This window comes from Larimichthys crocea, unplaced genomic scaffold, assembly GCF_000972845.2.
Source record: "Larimichthys crocea isolate SSNF unplaced genomic scaffold, L_crocea_2.0 scaffold374, whole genome shotgun sequence".
Classification (NCBI taxonomy): Eukaryota; Metazoa; Chordata; class Actinopteri; family Sciaenidae; genus Larimichthys; species Larimichthys crocea.
Window position 1 is genome coordinate 95,791 of NW_020854910.1, and position 21,445 is coordinate 117,235.

Consider the following 21,445-nt stretch of genomic DNA (forward strand, 5'->3'; position numbering starts at 1 on the left):
AAATCTGCTTCAGGTGCAGTACTGATTCTACTGATTCGTGAGCCTCACAGCCACAAGCAAGGCGTAAAAAGGGTGTGTTCTTACCAACCCCAAATCTGCACGCTTGTATAATATTTTCTTGTGATCTTTGTGGGTGAAATCTGAAAATCTGGATTTTCCCTGTGCATCTGGAAATTTGGAACTTCCTGAGAATCTTACAGGCATTCTGAGATCTACCTTGTACCAGTGTGGAAACCCGGACACATCGGAGATCATCTTTCCAGGATTTGAGTCTTCTTGTGACCTGCTACGTTTGCCTTGGAACATTAGAAGCACTGTGAGATCCTATTTGAATATTTTCTGGTATACTGTGTTTATTTTACAATTACGTCCTCAGAAACGCTGAGTTAAGAGGACTTAATCTGGAAACTGAAACCAATCTGCAGTCTTAGTATTAGTACCTCCAAAATCTGGCTTTGCCCTTCTGTGAAACTACACCCATTCCACAAACTTGATATCTTATAGAACTTCACACTGATCCTGGAAACTTTGGCACCACTTATTCCTAAGTGTGTCCCATAATTTCCTCGAACTTTACCAATGGCTCAGTCAGACTCCTGCCCAAGCCCAGACCTGTCAAATGGTGGCATTATCCACGGCCCACTGGGTATTTGTTCAGACCTGGATACCCAGAGAGGAAGAAAGGATGAGGAGGGAGACAAGGAAGATGAGGATGTGGAACTAGCCGAGGAGGTAGGGGAGGATGTTTTGATGATGGCTGGAGCACAGGAGGATGAAGGAGTAAGCAGTGAGCATAGTGAAAGGGAGGAAGTAAGGATTATCCAAGTGGCCCTGTTACCAAATGGAGTAATAAGAGATGGAGAAGGACGAGGTGAAAGACTGGAGAAAAACTGTGAGGGAGGGGTAGAAGTAAGGGGTGAAGAGCATGGAATAAAAGATGAAAAGACAAGAGAGGAAGAGTCAAAGGCAATGACTGACAATCCATGCCACCTTTTATTACTGAAGGAGGTTGAGAAAGGTCAAGAGCAGATATTAGGCAGCAATAAAGAAACAGAACACCAGGTACTGACTAGAACTGATGATGCAGAGCATGTTCAGGACTCGGGTACTCTTGTAGAAGGGTCAGAAGAGTGTATGCAGCCTACTGATGACACAAAAGACAAAACAGAGGATGTTACTGTTCCCTCTGATGGTGATATAACTGATAGTGTTGAGTGTCCACCGATAGATGTGGCCACTAATGCCATGGGAATAAATGAACAAGTCAACAGTCAAAGTCATGTATACCAAACCTCAACTGTTAGTGACAATAGCATACCCTTTGATACAATTGGCACAATCAAATTGGTAGCCAATCAATTAACCAGTGAGAATAAATTAAAAATGCGAAACAATGATGAGGACAACTCAGAATCCAGCAAACAGGTATTTGAATCCATTAATCACAATTACACATGGCAAGAAGATGATTGCATAGAGGCAAAGGGTGAGGATGAAGGACCAAAGGAGTTTGTGAAAGATTCAACGTCCATTTCTGATTATGTTCTAGACAAGGCAACAAATCAGAAAGTAGAGCAACCAGACTTGGCCAATGTACGCTCTAAAGAACAGTCTCTGACAGAAGGGATCGAGGAAACAACAATGTCAGGGATCAACCAGAAAAAGCAAGAGCGACAGGTTTGGGTTAATACTCTAACAATGATGGATGGCGGAGGACAGAGTACAGAAGAGGAGGGGAAGACAGGGGATAATGTTGTTAGAGAGTTAATGGATGAGACAGAGTGCAGAAGAGGTGATCTAGAAATGCAAGAAGAGAAGATTATTCAAACTGAAAAACAGGCTAAAGTAGAACCAGTACTGCAGGATGTGGAGGAGGTACCTGTAGACACACAGCAAGATGTGGATTTGGATGAGGTGGAGGAGGCTTTAGAACTAGAAGAAGGGGGTGATGTTGAACTTGATAAACCAGGAGTCAAGGAAACATTAGAGGAGTCCGCAACAAAGGAGGGATGTGATTTGCAAGAACATCCTTCACAGCTCTTCAAAGAAGCAGGGACAGATTGGGGAGAAAACTTGATAGATCAACTAAGAGAGCAGGCACCTGTAGAAGATGAGAAGGGAGGTGGAGCAGAAGAAGAAGCAGTAGTGGGAGAGGTGGATTTGGCAGAAGAGCCTGTGACAGTTTTAGATGATGAGATTGAAGAGATAGAGGAGAGTCCAAGTACAGAACTTGAAGTACTAAAGCCTGCCACCATTACAGGCCCTTCTGAAGACACGATAGACAAGACAAAGTTTGGAGAGTATCAAGAACTACAAGTAGAGAAGGTAGAACTCTGTAAGAAGAATGATAAGGAAACAAAAGAAGGAGAGGTAGTGGCGGACGAGAAACCAAAAGACAACAACAGAGAGGTAGAGTTGGATATAAATGGAAGAGTTAAAGGACTAAAGCAAGCCATGGAGAATGGCATCTTGAGTCCTGAATCGCAGCTACTCAAGAAAGAAGAATTGGGGATGACGAGAGTGCTGTCATCCAGGAGAAAAGATAATGACTGGATTAAAAAAGATCAACCAGAGGAAGAGAATGCACCAGACGTTGAGTGGAAAAAAGAAGTGAAACCTGTGAAAAAAGATACCTGGGAGTCTGAGAGGGGAAGAAAAGAATGGGTTAAGAAGGACACATCATCTGAAGAGAAAAGTCCACCAAGGAATGAGGACTGGATTAATGAGCTGAAGTCAGTGATCAAAGACGAATCCCTGCCCAAAAAGAGGGATGGACAGGTGAAGAAAAAGAGAGTGGTGCTGCTGGAGGATGGCCATTCGTATTTCCCCCAGCGGGAGGTGATGAATGAACAGAGAGAGGAGGTCAAACTGATCTCCTATCGGTGGGTGGAGAGCCCCTTCCCTCCTGGGCGTGGGAAAAGAAAAACACCTCTAGACCAGGACTATGAGATTGCACTCTTTGTCAAGGTAATGAACCATAAGAAGCAACACATATCATGTCCACCCTGAGTCAGTAACTTGGACCAAGGAACCATGCACCAGGACCTTGACCAAGGAACCATGGAGGAATCCCTGGTTCCTCCATGGTTCCTTGGTCAAGGTAACAGGCTGAAAATATAATAGCACAACTTTGCAATTTAAATTCAAACACAGTATAAAAGGCAGCAATAAAGGGACATGTTAAGATACTGTCAGTGTGTTTGTGGCCCTTTACTCAGACTGGACTTATTGGTACCTGAAGCAGTGTGATCTGCTTGTAATTTGGTTTTAAATGCAGCTCTGTTTTGATTCTGGAGTTTAACTACCGTATTTTCACGACCATAAGGCGCACCGTACGAAAAGGCGCAGTCTCAGTTATGTGTGCCATTACTGTATTTAACACACACATAAGGCCACCGTACGAAAAGGCGCAGTCTACACACACATATGGCGCACCGCCTTACAACAACACACACACAAGCATACAAGTGTGCGTATTTAAAAATAGAGCGGGAGCAAAACTGAGTTTGATTGTGCTTTATTTAAGTCTTTCTTACAAAGTACTAACATTTTTTAAGCACATTACCACAGCACACATTAGCACATTACCGGTAATCGTCATTAATCAAACCCATCGAAGTCCTCATCCTCTGTTTCTGAGTTAAACAGCTGCGCTAAATCAAATATGCCAGTTCCACTTTCTTCGCTGTCAGAGTCACTTTCCGTGCCGTGCGGCCCCTCGGAAATGATGCCGGCTTTTGCGAAAGCTCGAACAACAGTGCCAGTAGACACGTTAGTCCACGCATCTACAATCCATCCGCAAACTGTGGCGTAACTTGCCCGGCGCTGCCTGCCACTCTTTGTGAAACTGTGGTCTCCATCGGTCATCCATCGCTGCCACGCCGCTCGCAGCCTTACTTTGAACGGCCGGTTCACACCGATGTCCAGCGGTTGGAGTTCCTTTGTCAGACCTCCCGGAATAACAGCAAGTGCAGCGTTCATTTGTTTCACTTCTTTTTTCACATCGGCTGTGAGATGGGCACGTTGTTCTCAACACAGGTTTAACAACACACATAGGGCGCACTGCACTATAGCGCGCGCCGCACATTTTGAAAAAAATATAAGACGTTTATATGCGCCTTATGGTCGTGAAAATACGGTAACTAATAATTTATCACTGACACAGAAACAACCTCTTAAATGGGCTTTGTGCAAGTCTGACCTTGATTTGTAATTTACCAATGCAAGCCAAGAGTGAGGCCATGGCAGCCTTAATATATTTTGGCCAGAGTCAGTCAACTGAGCTAAGCCAACTGCAGCTGAGTGGCATGTTCTGGCAATGGAGGCTCAAATGTAAGCCTGTGTGCTTCACCAAGGCCAACTTTTAGAGAAATGTTGACTTGGGCCAATTTGGGCTGATGACCAAAATATTCCAATTGGCAGCACATGAACAGCTCTGGACCAGAAAACCTGGACTAGTTTTGGAGTGTCATTCAACAGGTGACTGGCGTGACTTTGACAAACACGAAAGCAGGATTTAAGATGCTGGCATGCTTGTTGGAAAAACAAATAGTAGCAACACATGGGCTATCAAAGTCACTGTAACCTACAACAGAGCAAAGCAACACAATGCAAAATGCATGTAACTGTTAAAATTAAGTACTGTACATCTGCATCCATCTCATATGGCACTATGTGCTGCTTGGTAATTTTTAGTAGTACACATCCACACAAAACTTGAAGGGAACTCTTAATTCATAACGATGAAAGACTCTGTCAATTGCTACAATGGTTGTGTGAATCACAGTTATTTCTGCCTTACAAACCCATTAGTGTGATGGGGGATGTCGTTGGCATAGTTGCTGTCCTTACTGGCACATAATCTTGTGTGTGTTTGTGTGTGTGTGTCTGTGACAGATACAGAGATAGAAAGCAAGGGAGAGAGGAACCCCATCTTGATCTTCTTACCTTATCCCATTAAGACAGTGATATCCTAATCCATCAGGCATGGGAGGCAACATTGCTCCATGCATGCAACTCTAAAGGTTGTGGCCAAATTGATAGGAAAACACTACACTCCACTCCACCATTTTCCACGCTGTACATGTGTGTGCTGAAACTTTAATAAGGATATATGCAACACACACACACAGAGGCTAATTTTGCTCTCTGGCTCAGCAGCACATTCCTAACTGAGGTGAAAATAAAAGAGGGCAGCCTTCTGACGGCCAGCAGAGAGGTTTAACGCCAAGTAACAAAATGCACTAATATCCGAGAGCCGTTTGACGCATACACACAACAAGCCTGTTCTCCGTGGGAGCTCACATTCAAACAATGGCTTCCTTTGTCAGGGACTCTGTTGGCAGCACAGACAGAGGTAGATTGAAATATCATGGAAAGGTTCAAGCATCCTTAGTGTCGCTGGCACTCAACGTACACAAGTATGTACCAATTAATGTCATTGAGTAGTTCTTCCAAAATGACATGATTACAATACAGACTGCTAACTATAGTTCCTTGCTGTCATCCTCCTGTAATGCAGCTAGTTTCGTGGCACAATCGAGTGAATAACAGTGCTGCTGCCAGTAGCATGCAGGGTTAATCTCTGCATTCTCACTCTGTAAGCTGATTAGCTTGCTGAGAGCTCTGGGCACAGCGCATACTCACCCCAATTAAATACTGTATGTACATTATGCTTCAATCAATCTCAACAAGGACCAAGGTCAAACTGATGAAGGTTTACTGAATCTTTCATTTATAGTGCTGATGTAGGGCATCTATTAAAATCTATTCCAATCACTGTGGCCCACTGCTGACCTGTTGAGCCGAGCTGCCCCTGCCAATTTACTCTCCTACTCAGCCTCAACCCCTACCAGGTACCCCCTCCTGTAGACTTGAACGATGTAAACAACCTTTATTCTAAATTTTACTCTTAGTTAGTTTCTTGTCTTGGGAAGTCTTAACACCTAGTGGGTTTTACAAGCTCACAAGAATGCAGAAGCTTTATTTAAAAAGCTTGACCGATGCTGACCCTGTCGATCGGATAGATTTATAGGCATAGAGCGCTTGAGCCAAGGTCCCAACACGGATTAGTGCGATTTTACTTAACGTGGATAAAAGAAAAATCAACACAAACAATTAGACTAAGATTAAACATAACAACAAAGAAAAAAAGGCAATTCCTGCACACATTTATCACCGCTACATGAACTTATTAATGTCAATGTTTCTATCACAAGGACCTCTCATAAGTGGAAGATAAGTTGGAAGAAGTTTTTCTGGGATTTGATTCCTTGCATCAAAAACGTGACCAAGAAAGTGGTGTGTGAGGATAGAAAATATAACACTTAAAGGTCAACCACATCCTTCTAGTGCAGTAAAGGCTTTGAAAGCATTTAGACCATCATGTACTGAGATAAAAAACAGACCAGGGATTTTGACTTTGGGGTGAAATTACAGCTAGTGGCAGCTTCATGTACAATGTGTCATGTAAGCATGTCAGCATGGAAATAAAAAGAGTGAAAACAAAAGAGACATCTCATCTGCCGTGGGTGTGGAAAACATCTTTTCATCCTTGCTGCAAACACACACTCACACTGGACACATTGTGTGTGTTTGTGATGAAGCGGAGATTCCACCGCTGCCCACTCCTCTGAAAAAAAAAATGAAGGAACTCGTACACTGTACTGTGCCTCCCAACTTCACACAAACACTGACCTCGTGTCAGATTATAAAGTTTATGTGAGTTAAGCAGAGAGTGGCACAGTGAACGGCAGGCAGAGGACATGCTGTGCAGCATATCTCTGAGCTTTCTTATATTTCTCTGTACTGTGAAGTTTATTTCACCCAGGCATTCTGTTGTAAGGACTGACTGCCAGTTAACTAATGTTAACTAACAGCAGCTACCAGGAGGTCACACAAACACAATTTTTTACCATTAATTCCTGTCTATAAACTATACTCCTGTTGGCGCCCACTGCTCCAAAGGCCCATTTTTCCTAAAAGACACACTCTCCCTGAACTTTTTCCACCTTTAATATCTTTGTATATTTGGCCGTGTAGAAAAGGACATGTGTGGTTTGGTCTAGCACCAAAATTACTTGGTTAGGTTTAGAAAAAAAACAGTGAAATAATTACATTAGTTATGTGTATTTCCTGAACAATGGGCCTTCAGAGCAGGCTTTTTTTTTTCTTCTGTCAGACAATTTTTCGGTCCAATGAGATTATTGGAGTTTTGGACAATTTTGAACAATGATGTGGCAATTCTGTCAAGACAGCTTCCTATTGGTTAAAGAAGTGCCTTCGCCTGTCATAGTTCATCAAGGTTGCAGTCAACATTGAAACAATCCTGAAAATACTTAAATTCTGGTGTGACTGGGACTTTATTCTGAAAAAGACCCACAAAGGAGAACAGTAATAAAAGACCATTAGCCATGAGCACCACAGTGTTTGTCGGCAAAGAGATTACTAAAATCAAGAAACAGATCTTGTGAGTTATCACTTGTTAAATCTTGCCACATGATATCAGCTTCTGGCATCCTCAACATGACATATGATAACACCTTTATTAATCCAACATGATAACACTACAGACCACAACCCTCACCATAACCGCAACCAAATTTAATGCTTAGCTTCTCGTGTGAACAGATTTCTCCCCCCACACAATGTGATTAATACACACACACACACACACACATTTTTTTTAACTTGAGACTGTGTTTAATATTTGCTCTGACAAAGAGCGATTGTGTGTGGTGGAGACACTGACATACCAGAGAAAGCAGAAAAAAACAAACGAGCAGTCCGAGGAGCAGGCAGATGGACAAAAAGTCAGGCGGACACAGACAGACAGACAAAATTGGTGCTGGTGTGATTATCATGGCTTTTTTTCAGGGCTGATGTTATGGATTAACTAAACATGGATTACACTATATTGGTCCTGAGCTGAAAACATCATTTAGTTTTTTTAATTTCTGCGGTAAGAAGCTGTTTTGAGCCGTTTTAGGCGAGCTTTCACTCAACATCTCAAGAAATTTGGAATGCTGAACCGGATTGTTCATCATGTCACTATATGACATTGCAGTTAAAAAATTGGGGTTCCCTACAATTGAACTATTTGTAAAGGTAAGTGATGCTGTAAACATCATATTACTGTAGCAATATTTTCACTGCCAATGCCTTTAAACTGAGCATTCATACAGTATCCATGGCAGTATGTTTGGGGTATGGTTCAGGGTGGAAAAAAGAACTGAGGGTTCAGGTTAAGAACAGATTGTGGTCACATTAAAGCTGCATTAATCATTGGTAAATTGCCTACTCCTGTCAATCTGATCAATGTAATCCCAATATTGACTCTCCTTTTAGCTTTTGTTTTGGTCACCACTAAGTCTTGAGGGACATATGTAGCTCTTTAGCAGATAGATGTTTGGTGTTGAGCAGTATGAAGTAGTAGAAGTAGCATATGATGTGGTATGTGACACCAAGAAGGCAAATACTTCCATCCTATTGAGTTAAATAACCTTAACTCAGGTCCAATTACTATCCATCTATTATCCATTGGAAATAGTTCAGTTGTGATCATGTGTTCACAGTGACAACAGGTGGGGATAGGGGAAGGTCGTAAGTTGGTAACCCCATTCTCTCTTCAAAAGCTGAGATAGTAGATGAATGAATGATCGCTGATCTTTCTCTAGTTGTCCAATGACCTCTGACCTCTTTGGTCTAGTGTCCATTGTAACCTTTTGATTATAAAAACTCACAAGCAACATCATAAACTCACTCTCAGCAGAGATCTTAAGCTTTTCTTTAAGTGATCTGAAGTTTCTGAACCTTCTGAATTGTATAGGGTCTTGTTGTTCGGGAGTGGAGATGAAATCCCATCAATGTATCAATATATGTATTGTTTTTGGAAATGATTTTGTGAGTTTGTTCTTATTCTACAGCTCATTTTAGACACTAACACTCATGCAGGGTTTATATATAACACATTCTGACACATTCTCTCATTCCTGCACTGGTGTGTGTGTGTACAGGCTGGAAGTGATGGGGAGAGCATTGGTAACTGTCCATTCTCTCAGAGACTCTTCATGATCCTGTGGCTTAAAGGAGTCATCTTCAATGTCACCACTGTTGACCTCAAAAGGTAATACTGCACGCACACATGCTACACATTTCTATACTGGAAAGAGCTTGGTAAAGACTACCAGTGATATCAACTTCATTCTCACTGCCGTCTTTTTGTCTTTTTTGCTGTTGTCAGGAAGCCGGCTGACCTGCAGGACCTTGCCCCAGGAACCAACCCTCCTTTTGTGACCTTTAATGGCGAGGTCAAGGTTGATGTCAACAAGATAGAGGAGTTCCTGGAGGAGAAACTGACCCCACCACGGTAAAGAAACACACACAAACCACTATGAGGAGGATTAAGCTAGAATTACTCCAAGTTTCCAGTTTCTCCAAGCTGCACATAATCATTCGGACATGTTGGTGTGTGTGTTCAGTTCACTTGTATTATGTGTCTTCACTTCAGCTACCCCAGACTGGCTCCCAAACATCCTGAAGCCAACACAGCTGGCATTGATGTGTTCGCCAAGTTCTCAGCTTACATCAAAAACGCACGGAAAGACACCAATGACGGTAAGGGAGAGCACAAATGTGCTGCCAACCGTTCCCGCGAGGTAGGCTAAAAAGCTCAGATAAATCCGGACATCGGAAAAACAAAGCTAGCAACTTGCTGGTGAATGTAGTGCAGCATTTAGCAGCTAGGTGTTTTTCAAAAGTTGGTGGAGACCAAACCAGAGCTAAAAGGAACGTGAACAATCCTTCATTCATCGATGCTGATTCATAAAGATTAACCCCTTGACGCTTGTTTTTGACGGGGTGCTTTCATACAATACAAATTACACAAAATCATCAACTTTATGAGGTGATTCACTAACAAGGACCACGGCCATATAGATTTAAGTTTAGACGGGTTTATTAAGGGTTGGGTCGGAGGTATGAAGCGGTGAGGGTCAAAGGTATGATGAGATGAGGGTAGAAGGGATGAGGGTCGGAGGGAGGAGAGAACAGGGTCGTTGGTAGATGCAGGTTGACCATTATCGGGAAGACTGGATGGATCCTGGGAGTTGAGACTCTGGGTGGGGGACCCGTCTCCATAGCTCTACGTCTTAGAGCTGCATGGTTTCTGTGTTTGAATGAAAGAGAGAAGAGAAGAAAGCGATAACAAAAGAAAGAGGGTTTTGGGGGGGAGGGATGTGAAATGGATAAGGTGTGTTTAAGTACATGTGAAATGGAAATGAGTTCAAGGCATGGTCCTTGTTCCTGAACCTAGTTATAACACTCCATTTATGTCTCAGCATTGTGTTTTCAGCTTGTTATGCTGCCCCCACATGGCCAAAAAGGTCATGTGACATTGATATTTGTCCCATTAGTTTCCCTGAAGGAGCTATCGTATCATCTATACTACTCTTTGTCTCTGTACGTCTACGTGCAGCCTTAGAGAAAGCCTTGCTCAAGTCTCTCCGGCGTCTCGATGACTTCCTGAGGACTCCCCTGTCTGAGGAGATAGATGCTGATGCCTCAGGAGACCTGCCAGAGTCCTCCAGGAGTTTTCTAGACGGGTCCGAGCTCACCCTGGCCGACTGCAATCTGCTGCCTAAACTACACATCCTCAAGGTTCGTTCATCTGCTGTTCCCCCCTTAGATTGCCACAAGAGATGCTGAAAGAACTCACTCCTGGTCATATTTTTCTGTTTGCAGGTCGTAGCCAAGAAATACCGTGACTTTGAGATCCCAGCGGAGATGGAAGGGGTGTGGAGGTATTTAAACTGCGCCTATCAGAGGGAGGAGTTCACCAGCACCTGCCCCGCTGAGAGGGAGATCCAATTTGCCTATTTGGATGTTGCAAAACGAATCAAATAGGAGGAAGAGCGGGGAATGAAGGAATGCATGGGGGGTAAATAAATGAGATAAAACAGGTTGACCATGGAGATATTTATCATGCATGCCTGTAGGTGGTGCAACAAGTTGATGAGGGAAAGAAATCCAACTTGTGTGTTAATCCTGATGAATATTCATGAAGATACAGGGGAGGAGGCTAAATGACGAACTCCGGGATGTAGACTAGGCCGATCCAAACTTATACAAACATTTATTAACTCCTTTTTAAGTTTAATATCTCTGCATCGGCGTGGATGTGGAACAATGATTACTGTTTATTTGTGTATGCATGCATATATGTGTGCGCTCACCGGTTGGGCTGCACAGTCATATCTTTATGCTAATCAAAATGAAAAACAAATAATTAGAGGTCTTACATGATTAATTTCTGATTTCTTGTTATTCTTTTCACTTTTCAGATGATGGCAGGGCCAAGTTCACTGCAAAGACTAAAAAAATATTAAAACGAACATGCATTACTATTCAGTATTACTGTATTAGACCTTTTAGTCAATGTTTTTGTTTTAGTCAAAGATTATCTAACAACTAGGGCGTAGTTAACACTTATAAATAAATGTACACAGGAATCTGCTTTTGAATCCTTAAAGAACATTACAGACACTGTTCTGCCAAGTAGTGCCCCTTAATGCTAAGATAAGGTAATAGCCTGCTAGCTCTAGCTCCATATTCAGCTTACAGACGTGAGAAAGTACAAATGTTTCCCAAAATTGCTACATATTTTGGAGCAACACTCTAAACATGGCTAAACATGTTTTAGGACTTACATATTTTCCCAAAAATGTGAGATTATTTGTTACAATTTCAAAGATTATTCCAATTTATTACAACTTTGTCTTATATCCATAGTCAAAATAAAAAATCTGCTATCAAGGCCTTACCGCTAAAAAAGAAAGTCTGAAAAAATCGAAAAGTCAGATGACCAAAGAGTTTGGAAACAGTAAGCATAGTAAAATTATTACCCAAGCTATTGATAAATAAAGTCATTTGAATAATCAGGATGTTTGGCCTACAACCTGTCTGCTCAGCTGAGTGCTTGTGTTTCTTGACTCGTTGCACTTTGTTGAAATGAAGATAAAAACTAGAAAAAAAAATGATAACAAATCAGTAATAAATATAAACAAATATATTTTTAAAGACTGCTTGAGTTCAGTGGACTCTCTTCATGTTGTGATCCTGCTTCTCCCAAACTCCCAAACGTGTATAAAACATAACCAGATTCCATTTTCTTCATTAGATATCTATTATAGATGTCTTCATGTTAATGATGAATCATTAGTCCAATTAAAATAAAAGTTAAAGCAGTTAGAGCCTTTTCTATTTGTACATTTTATAAATAGTTCACGTGTACTATACACATGTAATGGGATTTATTTACTCATTGTGATTTTCTCGGACATACTTCTTTTGTATCTGATTGGCTGATTGGAGTGTGGGCGGACCCCGGTGCTGATTGGTTTAACTGATGATGACTTTTTGATTGACAAATGATGTAGTTCAAAACACTCAGACCACCACTGTGGTCTATAATCCTGTTCCACCTATTCAAAGTCTTTGGCCTTATAGCCTCTCTGCGGAGAATCTTTATTAAACTGATTTTATCACTATGTGGATTGTCTTCAATGCTTTTATATCTCTGTGTTTATGTTGGTATCATTTCATGGGAATATATATGCATGTTGTACTATTATTTATTGTCTGTTATTGAAAATGAAAACTGTTTTCGAGCTTTAGATGTCACCCATAATAACCCTATACCCAGCCCTTCACCCAGTCATTTTTATAATCCTATGATGTGATATGGACCTGAGTGACTGACTGCTGGTGTAGTGTTATCATAGGTGTTGGCTTCATTGGTTGCTATTATGAATTGATTGGAACTTGCAGATACGAATGATTTATGGTATTTCATATTTGGCTGTGTACAGAGATCTATTTTTAACACAAAGATGCTTTGCCGCAAGTGTATTTGTGTAGTTGTTTATACAATTGTTGACAATAATTCAGATTTATATGGATATATTAATTATTGTCAATATAGCCTTGCTGAATACGTTTATTGTTTTGAGGAATGTAAGAAAATATTATTCCACAAAAGTATTTTAAATAAACCGCACAGAAATGAACTGGCATCTGAAACCACTTGGGTATTTTACCCAGACCCTGCCATTTACAAGTATTCCAAAATGCATATTTGAGGGTTACATTTTGAATCTGGAGCTGTAGCTGTTGAATTTGTTTGTTTTATTTTTATTTGTTCACACAACCAAATGTGAAATACCATAAATCATTCGTATCTGCAAGTGTGGTCACAAGTTGATCTGACTGAAAAACAGACACAACAGACTGTATGTTGTATATGAAAGAGCTGAACACGATGCATGCTTACTCAGTCAGGCTCCAAAGATGGATTTGGGAAATGTTTCAGACATTAAATAGTAGGGATGCACCGAAAAATCCGGCCACCGAAAAACCCACATCACCGAAACAACACGGCTGAAACAGAATTGTGATGACGCAAGCAGGAAGTGCAGCCAGCGCACGGTTATCTGGATAAGAGTCAACATGTCTGCGGTGTGGATGTATTTCAGTATCTCGTAGCAGACGTTATTCCGTTAATTGCGGCACTGAGGCATCTTTTAAGCAAAGAGGTTGAGACGGACCACGGAGTGAAAGCAATGAAAAGTACACGCTTGGAGTCTGTGAACACACGTTTCACTGAGATCTATTCGGATCCTCTGCACTTTATCGCGACTGTACTTGATCTGCGTTATAAGTAGGGATGCACCGAATATTCGGCAACCGAAAGCATTCGGCAAAAAATGCCACATTAGGCTTTCGGTGAAGTGGCCGAATAGATAGTGGCGTGACGCATTTGATGCAATGAAACAACGTGTGCGGTGATCTGGCCAGGGTTGCTGATTCTTTTCTCATTCACACACAATAAACCCACAATGCAAAAACACAGGCAAGGAACACATCATACACTGCTCTTTAGCGAAGCTATATACTTCTCTCTAAACTACGATGTCTCACATGTGAGGAGCGTTCAATGACCATCGGAATGACTATGATGCGCTCATGAACGTGGGAAAAAAAGAAATTCACCGGAAATATAATAAAACTAAATAGTATTTCTTTCAAGAACAAATTAACAGTGATTAAAACAACATGGGCTTTCTAACAGTATAAATGAAATAATAATTATACTAACTGGACATTCTACTGGAATATTTGAAGGATATTAAATAAACATTTACTTTCTTTGAAAAAACATGTCTACAAATTGATTGTAGGCTATTTATGCAATAGTAAAAAAATAGTGAAATATTTAACAACCGCATTTCATATTCGGTTTCGGTATTCAGCCAACAGTTTCGGACGAAATTTTTTATTTCGGTGCATCCCTTTTAAATAGACATTCACAGGGAGAGTGTTTTTTAACATCAACTATACCATACATCTTTATGTTAAATATTCTGAGACCCTGTCAGCAATTTGCACAGAGGGCTCATACGGTAACAGAGCCAGGTGTGGTCACAAGTTAACCTGGCTATCCGTTCCAGAGACGGCAGAATATGTATACTGTATACTGCATTTTATTTACTGTGTTTTATGGCAAGGTATCAGTGTGCTTGTGGTGAACTGTGATGAGTGTCTGTCACAATGGCATGAGTTCAAATCTCGTAAAATGTTTCCTCTTTTTTCTCTGTTCAAAGGACATAAATGTGGTGTGGTGACACGTTTACTCGAGCAGGCTCCATCAACAGGTCGCCACATTCATTCATTCCACTGCCAGGACAGGAAACACAGGGGGTACCTTTCAAAATAAAATTCTGGTTGAATCGTTTTCTTCCCAAATGCATTAATTAGTAAACAATATGACATAAAAATCTATCAATTCCTTGTCTATAGCATAGCCTGCAGCCAGGTGACTCTCGGCTCCATAGACGCATTTAGAAAATGTATTCAAGATTTTTTATTGGATATTTATTAGAGACGTTAGCAGGAAGAGCTGACTTGCTCTCTTCCTGTTTACAAACAGTAGCACATGATGCGTTCACACAAATAAGACTGCAAGGACGAGTCAGGTGTGTTTTTTTTGACACTGTAATGTTAACGGGTAAGAAACTAAACAAAGAGGCATCTAACGAGGACAGCTACGTCTCTTTTCCCTGTTTTCAACATCTGTCGTATCTACGACAACCACAGACGCATTTGGCTGACCCCAGTTAACGTGGTCACACGGAACACCCGGCTGATTTGGCTGTCTCCTCTGCCACAATAAAACAGCAGCTTCACTTTGTGATTTTGCCTTGGTGAAAAACATCTGCTGTGAGGTCAGATTCCCCCTGCATTCTGGGATTTGTAGTTTGTGTGTTACAGGCGCTTCATATTGCCAAGCCATTAAAAAAAGATATATAAAATGATCTACGCTGGGCCGGATGTGAATCAGATTTTATTTGTATAGCCCAAAGTCACAAAGTACATTTGCCTCAGAGGGCTTTACAATCTGTACAGGGAATGACACCCTCTGTCCTTAGACCCTCGATTCCAGTGAGGAAAAACTTGCCCACAAACAACCTTTAACAGGGAAAAAAGGTGGAAGAAACCTCAGGAAGAGCCACAGAGGAGGAATCCCTCTCCTAGGACGGACAGACGTGCAAAGGATGTCACATGTACAGGACAAATCAACACAAACATATTGTACAATTACAATGACTGACAAGTACAGAGATGAGTCCTTTGTCTGATGCCATTAGGACAGCGGTGTCAAAGATGCAGCCCGCGGGCCACATCCGGTCCGCCTAGCTTTTTCATCTGGCCCGCGGCCCATTTTTAATAAAATATAATTTTGTTCCATTTTTTTATAATATCGTGACGCACCGCTGCGCGGCTCACTAGAGGGCGCTCATGAAGGCTTGGTTCTTTGAGAGCAGGTAGACACTTTGTTTCAATCTTGACACCCTCGTTGGAAAAATGTGGCTGTCCAAAAAGAGAAAGGTGGACATTGAGTGCCGGATCTTCACGGAAAATGGACTAATTCGTATTTTTTCACGGAGATGAATGGAAACCTATGTGTTTGGTGTGCATGCAGCAAGTGTCTGTGCTAAAGGAATACAATCTTAAACGAGTTCGGTAAAGTTGGAAAGATATTCACAGATTCGGACTTCCGGGATCAATAAGTAAGAGGCGAAACGTTCAAACACAAATGATGCCTCTTTCACATCGTAATAGCATATACTACGAACTACAAGAACCAAAAACACGTTTTGTAAAAGAACAAGCCTCCTCCGAGCTGGACGCATAACATTGATCTCTACGAGCAGCCAGCGGCCCGACGAGTACGCAGGGGACGTCTGCAAATTTCACCTTCCAAGAGGACGCTGCAAACAAAATCAATAACTCACTGTTATACAGTGTTATGACTCCAAAATGACTCCACACATCAACAGTCTCATCATGGTCATACTACAACAGGTGTTTTGGAAAAATATACTTTTTTATTATTTTGGGGAGACTGGAGGTCTAACTTGGCTTTGATTTCTGTCATCCTGGAACATTTCTTACATATTTTTTTTTTATTGTTCAAAGCTGTATTGTTAAAATAATAATAATAAAATCATGCCTTCCATGTCATCTGCTTGCTCTGCTATGAGCTCTGCTGTGAGATATGACAAACATTGTTTGAGCTTTTTTGCACATGTTTTACTACTATTGTGATGTGTTACTGCACAACTTTTAAAGCCTCAGGTTGTTACTTTTTATTTTATTGAAGAAAAATTCTTTAAATAAAAAAGATTTTGTATTGCACTTGTTTTTAGCACTTTTTTTAATCTCTATATATATATTTTTTTGATTTTCATATTTATGCAGTGATTTTTGTGCTCTGGCCCCCTTGAGCTCATATATAGTTGTATGCGGCCCCTGGACCAAAATGAGTTTGACACCCCTGCATTAGGAGGTCATTTGTAACTTTGACTAATGCGGTCTCTGTGCTATGATGCACTCTAAATCCTGACTGAAAATCCTCACAATAGACTATTGTTATGGGAAAGTCACACAGCTGATTAGCTACAGCTTTCTCAAGTATCTTAGACTTGTTCTAGGATTGTGTGTTCTGATTTATGCAATGAGGGTTCCCTCATTTGCATAAACCATGTTCTAGATTCCAATGTATGCAAATGAGGAAACATAAATGATCCCTCATTTGCATAAATCTGTTCTAGAACACACAAGTTCCAAAATCACCACATTACACACTACACTTACACACACCTGAACCGAGACACATTGTTTTCTGCACAGAAACAACACATCAATGTATCCCACATACAATATGTATTCAGACGTGAAAGGAGAAGAGGTAAGAATTTTCTGTCTATGTTGTTGTTTAAGAGGATATTTGTGACCTTTCAAAGCACCTCCTTCTTTCTGTGCCTTCAGTCTCTCTCTTTTTACTCTTTCCTTTGCTTTTTACATCCACACTGTAGGAGATTACATTATAATTGTTGGAAAACCTGAATTTTAGTTGTGATTTCTGACAAAAATAAAAAAAAATATGAGCTCGGGACATATTTTTCCCGACAGTCACCCATTACATCCATGATGATTATGAGCAGCCTGATAACAAAGAGTTACAATAGTCCAGTCTAGAAGTAACAAATGCGTGGACTAGTTTTTCTGCATCCGCTTGAGAGACAATGCGTCTGATTTTAGCGTGTTACGTAAGTGGAAGATGCAGTCCTCGAATTTGTTTTTATATGGACGTTAAAGGAACAAATCCTGTCAAAGACAACTCCAAGATTCTTTTACACGTGGAGTGGAGGCCAGGGTGATCCCATCTAAAGTAACTAAGTCTCTAGAAGAGAGTTTCTGAGGTGTTTGGGTCCAATTACAAGAACTTCAGTTTTGTCTGAATTTAACATCAAGAAAATGGTAGGTCATCCAACTTTTTATATCCTTAAGGCATGCTTGGAGTTTAGTTAATTGATTGGTTTCATCAGACTTGATCGATAAATATAATTGGGTGTCGTGAGCATAACAATGAAAATTGATAGAGTGATTCCTAATAATGTTCTCTAAAGGAAGCATATATAAACTAAATAGAAGTGGTCCTAGTACAGAACCTTGTGGGACTCCATGACAAACTTTGGTATGCATGGAGGATTCATCATTCACGTGAACAAAGATCGATCTAAGAAATACGATTTAAACCAGCTTAGGGCGGTTCCTTTGATGCCAATTTGATGTTCCAGTCTCTGTAAAAGAATTTGATGGTCAATGGTGTCAAATGCAGCACTAAGATCTAACAGGACAAGTACAGAGATGAGTCCTTTGTCTGATGCCATTAGGAGGTCATTTGTAACTTTGACTAATGCGGTCTCTGTGCTATGATGCACTCTAAATCCTGACTGGAAATCCTCAAATAGACTATTGTTATGGAGAAAGTCACACAGCTGATTAGCTACAGCTTTCTCAAGTATCTTAGACTTGTCCAGAATTGTGTGTTCTAGATTTATGCAAATTAGGGTTCCCTCATTTGCATAAACACTTTGTTCTAGATTCCGATTTATGCAAATGAGGAAACATAAAAGGATCCCTCATTTGCATAAATCTGATTCTAGAACACACAAGTTCCAAAATCCACCACATTACACACTTACACACAACTTGAACAGAGACACATTGTTTTCTGCACAAGAAACAACACATCAATGTATCCCACATACAATATGTATTCAGACGTAGAAAGTGAAGAAGAGGTAAGAATTTTCTGTCTATATGTTTGTTTAAGAGGATATTTGTGACATTTCAAAGCACCTCCTTCTTTCTGTGCCTTCAGTCTCTCTCTTTTTACTCTTTCCTTTTGCTTTTATACATCAACACTGTAGGAGATTAACATTAATATTGTTGAAAAACCTGAATTTTGGTTGTGATTTCTGACAAAATATAAAAATAAACCTGAATTTTGGTTGTGATTTCTGACAAAATATAAAAATATGAGCTCAGGGCAATATTTTTCCTGACAGTCACCCATTACATCCATGATGATTATGTTTCCTATCTTTCAACTTGCAGTGTGCTCAGCCAGTTTTTGGCTTGTGCAGTGCACCACTATATCCAACTGTGATCAGCAAAGAGCGTGCACAAGTAGAGCAGAGTCACAAGGGAAGATACCTTACAAAGACTCCCAACTCGCTCGTGCACTCTCTTCATCAAGCTCTTTTCTCAGCTCAGGACACAATCAAGCAGCTGACCCATGAGAACATCAGCCTGAGGAAAGAGAATGCCAGGATGACTCTGAAGGAGCTCAGCGACCATGAAGCTCTGCAGCAGCTGACAAGCCTTCACACCGAGGCCAAGAAGGAGAAGGAAGAGGTGGAGGCTAAGGTGAAGCTAATGGAAGAGGAAATTAATAGTTTTAAGAACAAGTGGTTGGCTGCTCAGTCACGCAACCAGCAGCTGGAGGAGGAGGTGAGAGAGTCCACACAAGAGCTCTCTGAATGCAGGAGACAAGTGGACAGAAACATCAGCTCCGTTGAAGACATTCTCTACAGGCAGAGACAAGAGACTGCTGCAAGGATCTCTGCCATGGACCATTACTGGAGCGAGGTGGTTCGGGTCAGAGAGGAGGGTGCTGTGAGGGAATCTGAACAAAAGTCCCAGAGAATAAGTCAGCTGGAGGAGGAGGTGGCGGAGAAGGGACGCTTGATTCACAGCTTGACCAACAACACGATGAACACAAAGTCAGACTTCCACCAGCATGGCAAGAGATGGGAAAGTCAACTGAACACTCTGGAGGAGAAGTACAGAAGAGCACTGAGTAAACAAGAGGAAGGCTGGCAGAAAAGAGTGCAGGAGATGGAGAGAACCAATGAGCTGGAGAGGACATGGCTCCAGAAGGAAGGAGAGTGGAGACAGAGGACGGACACACTGCAGGACGAGATCCAACGCCTCAACAAAGAGCTTCAGGTGAGCTGTCTCATCTTGTCACCTTTCTTCTTCTGTTCTTGGTTTGTTGGAGTTTTAGATCGCTTGAAAATGGTCTTGAGAATAAAAATAACACATATATTTTTGTGCTTTCAGGGGCCTGGCAGTAAAAAGAAGAAAAGAAAGCAGTGGTGGAAGAGACGCTGGAAGCTTAGGAGGCGGAGATGGTGCATCAAAACAGCGGATTCATCAGAGGAGACTGCTCCACTTCTCTCATGAGGAGTGATGCACGGGACATAAAGTGGTAGGTTGTGTGCAATCGGAGCTCTCCTTCCTGAAAATGAATTTGAGCTAGAAATGGTTGTGACTGAAAGGTGACCGAGGGGAAGCTGGAATGGGAAAGAAAAGTCGAAAAGTCCAAATCTGATGTTTTTTAAATGTCACCATTAACTTTATGACCACCAACACAGCTTTTGGGCCAACACATTACACATGTGTCCTTTTTAAAACACATATGCACAAAATGCACAAGTGGACCACAAAGTTATTTTGTCAGCATCTATCCATCTAAACAGTGTAGCTGACCAATGGGGATGAAAAAATATGAAGACTGAACACATCAATGTCATGTGACATATGTCAGGGGGGGGGGGCATCTGCTCCAGAGTCCTACAGAGGGGTACAGGACACAAACACAAATCATCATTGGCCTCACTTCTTACCGTGATGAAGGTTTTGGCTGTTGTACCAATATGTGTTATGTGTTACGTCATCACACACTACAACCTGCAGATGTGCATCAATCTGACCATCTAACTGTAAGCTTCCCAAAATGTCAAACTATTCCTTTGAACTTGTATAATCAACTAAGCCAGGCAAACCCCAACCCAAAATAGTTTATCAATATGTTGTTTAATGCTGGGAACATTATGTCCAATATGGCCATGATGAAGAAATACAACATGTCAGCAATCCAACCATGCTTCAGGTGGTAAGGTTGTTCTAACAGTTGAAACATCTCTTTTACAATACACTAAATCTAGGAGAGAGGAGGAGGAGGAGAGGAGACGAGGAGGAGAGGAAGAGGAGACGAGGAGGAGAAGAGGAGACAATCAGGAGGAGAAGAAGAGGATACAATCAGGAGGAGAAGAAGAGGAGACGAGGAGGAGAAGAAGAGGAGACAATCAGAAGGAGAAGAGGAGACAGAAGACGCACACAGCTCTCTCTCTCTCTGTTGTCCCTCCCCCACAGACCCCAGAGTCCCTTGATTGGCTAGAATATGTCATACAGATTGGTTGAAAAAGAAAATGAGAACTGAATGTTCAGTTCCAAACTAATAAATTCAATTTCAAATCACAGTACAGTTCAAATGCAGTTTTTTTAATGAAGCCATTCTTCAAGTTAAGCAATTCAAATATTCAAATTCAGTTTCTGGTAGCACATAGTCTTTGTTTAGTCCTGTCTTTGTAAATGAGACTGTAACGACGGGCTGGCCGTTCCCCCCATATGCATGCACTTATTGAAGAAGCACGCATATGAACATTTATTGATTCATTATATTCAGGTGTGGGCG

The 21,445-nt window shown here is 41.2% G+C and overlaps 2 protein-coding genes across 5 annotated transcripts; both read left to right on the forward strand.

Annotated features, from left to right (window-relative positions):
* Positions 1-491: 491 nt before the first annotated feature.
* Positions 492-12,517, forward strand: LOC104937813 (chloride intracellular channel protein 4-like). 3 transcript variants are annotated; one of them, XM_027276388.1, is made up of 7 exons: positions 492-2,967; positions 9,015-9,124; positions 9,242-9,367; positions 9,509-9,615; positions 10,475-10,656; positions 10,741-10,799; positions 11,340-12,517. In XM_027276388.1, exons 1-7 carry the CDS (start codon positions 580-582, stop codon positions 11,341-11,343), a joined length of 2,976 nt encoding a protein of 991 aa, XP_027132189.1. In that variant the 5' UTR covers positions 492-579; the 3' UTR covers positions 11,344-12,517. The 3 variants fall into 3 exon arrangements, with proteins under 3 accessions (XP_027132189.1, XP_019119136.1, XP_019119137.1); XM_019263591.2 differs by having other exon boundaries at positions 10,741-12,517; XM_019263592.2 differs by lacking the exon at positions 492-2,967 and adding an exon at positions 7,728-8,106 and having other exon boundaries at positions 10,741-12,517.
* A 6,052-nt stretch (positions 12,518-18,569) lies between these two features.
* LOC104937814 (trichohyalin) lies at positions 18,570-20,967 on the forward strand. 2 transcript variants are annotated; one of them, XM_027276396.1, is made up of 4 exons: positions 18,570-18,704; positions 19,021-19,914; positions 20,029-20,176; positions 20,916-20,967. In XM_027276396.1, the coding sequence occupies exons 1-3, from the start codon at positions 18,657-18,659 to the stop codon at positions 20,149-20,151; spliced, it is 1,065 nt and encodes a 354-aa protein (XP_027132197.1). In that variant the 5' UTR covers positions 18,570-18,656; the 3' UTR covers positions 20,152-20,176; positions 20,916-20,967. The 2 variants fall into 2 exon arrangements, with proteins under 2 accessions (XP_027132197.1, XP_027132198.1); XM_027276397.1 differs by having other exon boundaries at positions 18,591-18,704; positions 19,175-19,914.
* Positions 20,968-21,445: the final 478 nt, after the last annotated feature.

Bases quoted from the DNA above. Each gene is read 5' to 3' on its own strand.
- LOC104937813 (XM_019263591.2), top strand. From the start codon at position 580: ATGGCTCAGTCAGACTCCTGCCCAAGCCCAGACCTGTCAAATGGTGGC. The intron at 9,125-9,241 runs GTAATACTGCAC...TGCTGTTGTCAG, and splicing joins ACCACTGTTGACCTCAAAAG to GAAGCCGGCTGACCTGCAGG. The intron at 9,368-9,508 runs GTAAAGAAACAC...TCTTCACTTCAG, and splicing joins GAGAAACTGACCCCACCACG to CTACCCCAGACTGGCTCCCA.
- LOC104937814 (XM_027276396.1), top strand. From the start codon at position 18,657: ATGTATCCCACATACAATATGTATTCAGACGTAGAAAGTGAAGAAGAG. The intron at 18,705-19,020 runs GTAAGAATTTTC...TTCAACTTGCAG, and splicing joins ACGTAGAAAGTGAAGAAGAG to TGTGCTCAGCCAGTTTTTGG. The intron at 19,915-20,028 runs GTGAGCTGTCTC...TTGTGCTTTCAG, and splicing joins GCCTCAACAAAGAGCTTCAG to GGGCCTGGCAGTAAAAAGAA.